This window comes from Dendroctonus ponderosae, unplaced genomic scaffold, assembly GCF_020466585.1.
Source record: "Dendroctonus ponderosae isolate FM_Combo_2020 unplaced genomic scaffold, Dpon_F_20191213v2 Dpon_F_20191213_6, whole genome shotgun sequence".
NCBI lineage: Eukaryota > Metazoa > Arthropoda > Insecta > Coleoptera > Curculionidae > Dendroctonus > Dendroctonus ponderosae.
In genome coordinates, this window is record NW_026018814.1 from 9,586,026 (window position 1) to 9,594,314 (window position 8,289).

The window sequence follows — 8,289 nt, forward strand, 5'->3', positions numbered from 1 at the left end:
TCCATTTCAAACCTGAACCGGTTGAGGTTAATACTTACACAAGACATTCAAATAAAACGAGTTGCTTTCGCCTTCTCCTTCCAGGTTGTATCCAACGCACGTATAATTTCCAGCTGTGGATCTTGAAACACCTTGTAGTACCAAACTCTGATTACTAATAATGATTCCTGCATTCACATTGGCCTGGAGGTGCTTTCCCTATAAGATTAGAAATAATGTGCGTTAGAAATGTTGAATTGAAGTTATTCTCGAAAATATTTTGCAAGATGCGTGCTTTATTTTAAGACTTTAAACAACTGAAAGGTTCAATTGAAATGTCCATTTCTTCATATTCTTCAAGCGCAGCTCTACACTTTAAATCTGATCCCTCCAGAAGCTTGATAATTTAAAAAGGTATTTTCGGAATGATGAAAATACGTCAGGTTTGTACTTGCGTCGAAAATAGGATCAAATTGCTTAAGAACTGGACGTAATGAATCCAATTTTGTAGTTAATAAAATCATGAATGTAAAACATATCTTGCGTCTCATAGCTCAATAGTAGTAAAACATATTTCCATTCGATATTATTTTTATGCTTCTTTTTAGAAAACCCAGTAGATATTGTATAGATATTGATATCCAAGTGTTTGAACTGTTAACAACGTTTAAAGTTAAAGTTTTCTAAGCTAAAGCTCAGAAAGAAAGTCTTATTCAAAGTAGCTCAGAGCTGAATGGTACATGCATGTATAAAACCCACTTAGTAAATGCAAATGGGCTAAAGTAACTATGTGTATATTTAAGTAATTTGCTTATTGAAAATATTTATTTCTAGATTTAGTGCTTTTGACACACATTATGGAAAACGAATCGAAAAATACGGCTTTACTTAGTATCTGGTTTTGAAGTATGTCTAAATATCCCAAACGAATGTGCATTTTTATGGCTTTATCTATCGTAATTTATGTAGTCATAGTCGACTATTTGGCCAGCACATAAATATTTTAAATTACATGCTTACTAGCAGATAATATTGACCCAGCGACATGAATTCCAAGATATATTGTTTCTATGCATTTGGCGATCTGCGAATCGAAAAATACTGTAAATTGTCTCAGTATCTGCTCTCTTCCAACTCTGTTGGAACGTGTTCTACAATCTTTTCACTTAGAACATCATGCAACAAAACTGAATCAACTACCTTTAAAATTAAAATTCTTGAAACCGAAAAAGTCGAAATAAATGACGCATTCCATTGGACGATGCAATTCGGGAATTTATGTAATTTAAATATAAATCATTGGGCGTACTGTTTTTGGGATTTGCACTATTTAAACTCGAAACAGGAGAGCAAATATTACGCAATGTAGACCTATAATGCATCAGGAACTTCAGCCGAGTAATGGCGTATTTCCAAATCAATTTCTGACGCCAGACGATCATTCTGCAGTATTGTGTTGTAATGAGAATTAATGGAAATATACAGAGATGGAAAACTCATCATGGAAATTAACATTGGAAAACGCGATGTTGGCTTATTGCTGGATGTTGACTTATTTGCTGGTATACGTAACAGCCAATCAATTAGTAGAAACTCAAATTGCTGTACAAAACAGCAAATTAAACGTGGATAAACAGGTCAACATATTAATTAAACAGTTGCAAACGAACTTGTTGAAGTGAGAGATCTTTTGTAAATACACCACTTTGTATTAGGAAACTGTTGAATCTCATGTTTTTATGTTCTACGCTTTCCTCGCATAAGTTCTACAATATGCTGGAACATTTTCCAGTTACTTGTAGGAGACTCCTAAACGTTTGAACCTACATTTTTGGAGCAAATTTCTGCATATGTTTTCTCCGGGATTTGTTATTGGAATACCTTCGATCTGTAAAAGGAACTACCAGACTGCTGAACTTCCGTTTGTCCGTTCCCTCAACTGTTTGTTGCCGCAATATCCCATTCTTTAAAGGAAATCTATGTCTCAAGATACTTGCATGTATCTGTAACGGAAACTCAAATGAGCTGGCGTTTTCGCATTATTCATATTTTGCCAACAAGTCTTGAGGAAACTTAGTAAAGCCGAAGTTTTGTTCATATACCCCAGGCAATTAGACAGTTTAATCTATCGGAAAAGAGCATATTTTACCTCAAATTTAATTAACTCTAGTGAAATTTAATTCACCGTTGATTAAATCTGAGGTTCGTCAAAGAATGCAATTTTTCCTTATAGTCCATAACAGAAGGTCTCATAACACCAAAATTGAATAGTATTGGAAAACGATGTGTTTTGGGTGTTTCCTCTGCAAGAGTCGCTCCGTGAAAATTTTTCAAAATAATTTTTTTGCTGGTTTGAGCAGACAATTTTCCCGAAATAAATATCACTCTTTGAATTTGTTATGAATTAAAAAGAAAATATGTACTATAAAATTGCTTTCAGTATTGCATAAAGAAAGACGATAAAATCGATATATTTTTAATATTCATTTAAACTGGTGCAATAACAATAGACAAATTTATTCGGTTATGGCTACAAGTATTAATAAATATTAGCCAAAAAATATAATTTTGTAGGCTAATTAGATTATAGTAAGATTATTTCTAATCTATATTTCAATTTAAAAGTAATCCCTATGTTAAGAATAGGTCTGCATTCACCAACATTGTTTGCCCATTATTGCCTGAAGACATGCGATTCTAATAGTTCCCATTTACTTTTCAGCTGGGATTTAACAGCATTTGATCACAAAATAGTGAATTTATTTCGAATTATGGTCATGTTGACCGTGCAGTTTTCTTACGTGCACCCACCTTCTAAATGAAGAAACAATTAATCTAAAATTAGATCAAAACCATTTGTATTTACAATATAGAAAATTTATTTGATGTTATGACTTCAAATCCATTGGCCGTTATACAATGTAAGAAATTAAATACAACTGGAGGAAAACCGCGAAAATATAAAAATTTCACCGTCTATCAAGTAAGTCAAATCTGATTTATAGCCAACCAGACATATACATATATTTTATGATGCTTTCAAATCGAATGCTTTATCCGTCGTGTTCTATTTTAAGTCTAACAGGAATATATTTCAAATTACATGACATTTTACTAATATCCGAAATGTATCGAGCAAACTTAGGCATCTGCACTGAAGTTATGTAATGCATTGCCGATATCACTTTGTATGGGGAATCGTAATTAATGATTTCAGTTTGAATTAGTTCGGCTTTGCTAATGGTGATAGATTTACTTTCAAAGCTCGAACATGTATTAATTGGAATGTAACTGGTGGCAGAATTTAAAACGTTCCTTTGTCTAATTGAGAAAATGGAAATATACTCTTGGTTTGTTATCTTGATTTTACTTACATTATGCCTCCACTCGACCTTGTAAGCCGGAGGATGGGCGTTGATAATACAGTCAAAATAAACATCAGTCCCTTCTCGAACTGCGTTAGGATTAAGGGATAGCCCTAGATTTATCCGAGCTTCCGGCGTATCTGCAACACAAATTTCCCAATGTGGTTTTATAGTTTCTTTTTCGGATTAAGCGGTTGCATCTTATCAAGGATTCTCACTCTTAAGACCAACTTGAATCACATTATGTCATTCACGCCATGAGAAAATCAATCCAATGCAAACTTACAGTGAATTTCAAGCGTCCAGCCATCTTCCATATTTTCGTTGTCTAATGCTTTGTTTTCTGCTCTGCATGACAGATATTTGCCATCATCTTCCTTTTTTGGAATGAAGGTCAAAGTAGACGTTGTGTTTCCATCAGTAGAAATCTGTAAATAAATTTAGTTTAGCACTTTTTACAATTAATAACTCAAACTGTACACAATTAATCTATCTGGATCTGCTAATTATTGACTTAAATTTTCAGCACTCACGTCTCTCAGCAAATTATACAATCACGTAAGAAAATGTAGTTTTGGACTCAATCAAAATTTCGTCTAAGTCGTCTTTTTAATTGAAAACTAAGAATATTTTCCACTCATGGTCAATGTCCCTTTGTGACGATATGAATGAAAAGTTGGCAAATCTGCAAGTATGGTGAAATTATCAATTGAAAATGTTAGCTCTCACGGCACTCGGCAACTTCTCTAAAGACTCACAAGAACAAAACAATTACAGCTCATAGTCAAGGTGAATGCTCTTTTGTAGAAATAAAATGAAGCGCCAACAAAACTGCAAGTTCCATGAAATTAATAACTTAAATTCTTAGCTCTCCATCTCTCAACAACTTAAAAACTACATAGAAAAACGCTCCTTGAAATTCATTAGAAATGCCTTTTAAGACGCCTTTTTTTCATGACATGTAAGACAAATTTAAACTCATAGCTAATATACATGCTACTTTGTAAGAATAAAATACAATGTTAACAAAACAACAAGTACGTATCTCCGCAAACAAATCCGAAAACGCGGAATTATAGCCTTATGTCCATATTTCTTTCAAAACACGAAAACGCTCCATTCCAATAAAGAGGAAAATTACAATATAACTTGAAAACTCAGATAGCAGTTCAAAGCAGGAACATTACATTTACTGCAAATAAGATTCAACAAACAGCATAAAACTTGCGTTATCAAAATCGTAATAAATATTTGGACATTTGCTTCAAACGTACGGAAAACTCTACGCAGATGAATACGTTCAGGTTTATATTCAGGGCTTCCGAACATTATGTGGAAGATGCCCATTCCGATTTAAACACGTAACAATAGTTAAACAATGATTAAAAGTAAATTGTCTTGAAATATGCGTTAGTTTCATAGTATTATAGAAAAATTTGCTGGTAGTTATTGAGATTTTCTATTTTTTGGTGGTTTATTTCCAATTTTTATTGGTTGATAAATTAATACAACTGTTGAGAATCATCTTCGATATTTGCCAAACGATCAATGATAAAAAATCTATCAATGCGGACTTTTTGTCGACTTTACTTTTCAGCGACATTATTTGAAATCAGCACTGTAAACTGACAGAGGCAAAAATCGCAAACTCCGAAAATCCAATGGGTTATTCGTCTAGGTCGGTCTATTCCATTCAACTCGAACTTGGCTGTCTCCTCTGTCTGATTTGTTTTGGAAACTGTTATTATCTATACCGGAATGCTATTTGCATGAGGAAGCGGAATTAGAAAAGTTGCTGAAATTTGTAGACCCGATACCGACTTTACAAGAAACACGTAAAATTGTTAGAGATTTGATCTATGGAAACCGTAAATAGGAGCTCGTAAACTGACCTACTTCAACTGAAATTGGTGGCAACAAATTTTGCTTTAATCATCGCAAGGCAAAACAATTAAAATTTGCATTCCTACCAAACAGTTTCGTAAAATGCTACTAACTTAATTGATCTTTATTCGTTTTTTCGCTGTCATCGTTGCTATATTCACACTTGCTTGCTAGTTGGTGTAAATGTGTATAAAATGTATGGATGACTTATCACAGTAAGTTTTAAGCGACACTTTATTAACTAGATTATCTGAAACTTCAAAGTTGCGATCCCCAGCTAGAAATTAAAAACTCATTACGGCAAGTCAGTTAGTTCAAATCCACGATTTCTTATCGAATGTCCCAATATAACTGCAAGTCCTGGGAGCATTTGTCTGGAGATTGCCAGCTGGCCTAATTGCGCCCCTTTTCAGCGCTTTCAAACTAGATGAAAATTGTTGAGAAATCCCGAGAAGCTGATAACTTCTCTAGGTTAAAATTTGGATTTTGCGGAACCGAAGATTTAACTTTTCATGTTGCAAGTTTCCTGTCACTATTCTAATTTATGGAAATAGATTGCAGAAGAGGGTCTCGAGTGCATTTTCCCCAAAAATTATTACTTATTGAAAGTGTGTAATTCCAATTGGAAATTTCTAGCATTGGAACTGAAGTGGAAGAAATGCGTGACTAATTTTAACTTTCCACTTTACTTCAATTTAAATAGAATGGGATTGATCTGAAATATTACATGCAAAACAGATTATAATCGGCTGAGAAGACAAATCGTTAAATTTCATGAATTTTATATTCATCGCTCTATGCGAATTTGTTTAATACATATACTAGTTCCATTTGGCTTATAGCTATGAAAAATATATTTTTACAACTACTACATTCCGTTTGATTTAATGTGATAATTTCAACAGCCAAAACTGGGTGGGAAGAGCTTTCAACAGCCAATTGATTAATTTTTTTCATTAATTACGCAAAAGTCTTCTTTCAAAAAACGCATATGCTCGTTTGAGGGAAACCATTAATAGCTAATATTCTTATTGTTGGTTTTTACGTAAACTCATGCATACTAAATTTTTAATTTGACTGATGGAAATCGTGATGCTTGAGTATTTTCATGCAAGAATTAGGCAATCAAAGCATGTTTTAGGACTGTTTATAACGTCCCCAACGATCGGCTTAGAAAAATGCAGCAGCAATTATAGTAAATTAAAAAAATATCAAAATTACATTAAACCGCTAGTTTCACGTTACTGTGGTGCTGTAACGAAAACGCAATTGATGGAGTAATTTTCAGCTGTAATCTTAGATATTGAACGCTTGTATGAAAGCAACTGTAAATGGCCCTAAGCTGATTTTTATAGTAAAATGAACTTATTGCAAAACATTGTGACTAAAACCTTTGTCAAAGACCACAATTTGTCACCTTTATATAAAAATATACAGTGCTTAAAAACCTGTTCAAATTCGATTCATTTTTGTGTTTTTAACATTTTTGAAAGGCATAGCGAGGGTATCCATAACACACGAGATATATATAGTGAATTTCAATTAACAACAATATTCATAATAGAAAATATAATTTAAATTCATACACGACGCTACCTAATATTTCAAAATCAAGTTTGCATATTATTGTCTACTTCATAACATGCATCCTATTATTGGGATATTACTACTTTAGGTATACTCCTAAAATTCAAAATATCGAATTTCCCATTAGCTCGTTACTCTTCATACCATAATTACATTAGGTAAATTAATATTTCCATTAAGCCAAAAAGTTATTTGCACGGGAAATAAATGTAGAACTTTAAACAAATGTTATAATGTTTACTTACAAATCACACATAAATCCAGTCTGCTTACGAAAGAGATAATTGATCACCTAGGTCAATGGGTGTTGAAAACGTGCATTTTAAAAATAATTTTTGCAGCCCCTAGAATATAATCCACTTACAAGTTTATGCGGAGTAACCCTTTCTTGGCAGCTCTATTAATTTGGGCAACAACAAAGGCGGGAGAAGAATTCCTTTAAAGTGTATGAAATTAAATTAACTTCAACTATAAATCTTATCCGCCTATAGTCGCTGACACGTAATAAATCATGTAAACGTTTTCTGCATACAACTTTTACCAGTATGAACAACACAATATGGAAAATGTGAATGAGATTAACTTAATTCGAGGAAGGTCTTAGAAAATGTGCGGTAATTTGATTTTTAGTGGTAGCCAGTCAATTGATAAAATGGAGTGATTCTCATTGGTCCCTTAACAACATGATGTTGAGTGCAGTAATTTTATTGAGCTGACTGATTTCAGAATAGGAAACAAATTAAGTGAAAACAGACTGAAATCACAATGCAATCATCTCAATGGAAAAATATTTAAGATAACTTCGGAAAGGGAATTTATAATATTATATGAAATTGAATTAAGTAAGAACATAAATCTTGTATGCTTAGCGGACCCGTCAGCGACAAACGATAAATCATGCAAACACCTCCTGCTTATAATTTTCATAAACATGAGCAATGCGACAGAGGAAATGGATGGTGAATTACACTTTACTTGTAACTAATACTGCATTTTTAATTCCGAAATACATATAAAGCAGATGTGTTTTAAGGCTGATTTTAAATTTTATGGGTATCAAAACCATGTGCTAAATTTCTTTAGCTATAAATAAATCCTAATCAAGGCAAAATAGGCTTTAGTGTCAGAGAAACATTCAAGAAAAAGTTACATAAAAGCTAATAATAAAAAATACAAAATATGGCACATACAATGACAAAAACAAAAAGTAGTACCAAATTTAAAAAACAAATTCCTGATTTGTATATTACTTTGGCGCCTATCTATTACGTATGTATTGAATTTATGTATTTTTCTTTTAGCATTTTGGTTCAATTTTAATTTATTTCAGACCTTTCAAAGCAGCGTCTAGTGTTCTTTCATTCTTCTTTGCTCGCTATGGCAATATTCAAATTGAACACGAATTTCAGAATTGGAATCATTAGCTAGTATTATATTTAGTTAATTATTCTAAAACAGGCACATTCAACAAATA

The 8,289-nt window shown here is 32.7% G+C and overlaps 1 protein-coding gene across 1 annotated transcript in view; it reads right to left on the reverse strand.

Moving 5' to 3' along the window:
- Positions 1–8,289, reverse strand: part of LOC109544996 (hemicentin-1) — a 114,143-nt gene that overhangs the window by 21,550 nt on the left and 84,304 nt on the right. The window contains exons 6-8 of the mRNA XM_019915459.2: positions 3,631–3,772; positions 3,354–3,484; positions 39–198 (exon numbers count right to left, since the gene is read on the reverse strand). Coding sequence (XP_019771018.2) covers positions 39–198; positions 3,354–3,484; positions 3,631–3,772 — 433 coding nt within the window. The remainder of the gene's footprint in view (positions 1–38; positions 199–3,353; positions 3,485–3,630; positions 3,773–8,289) is intronic.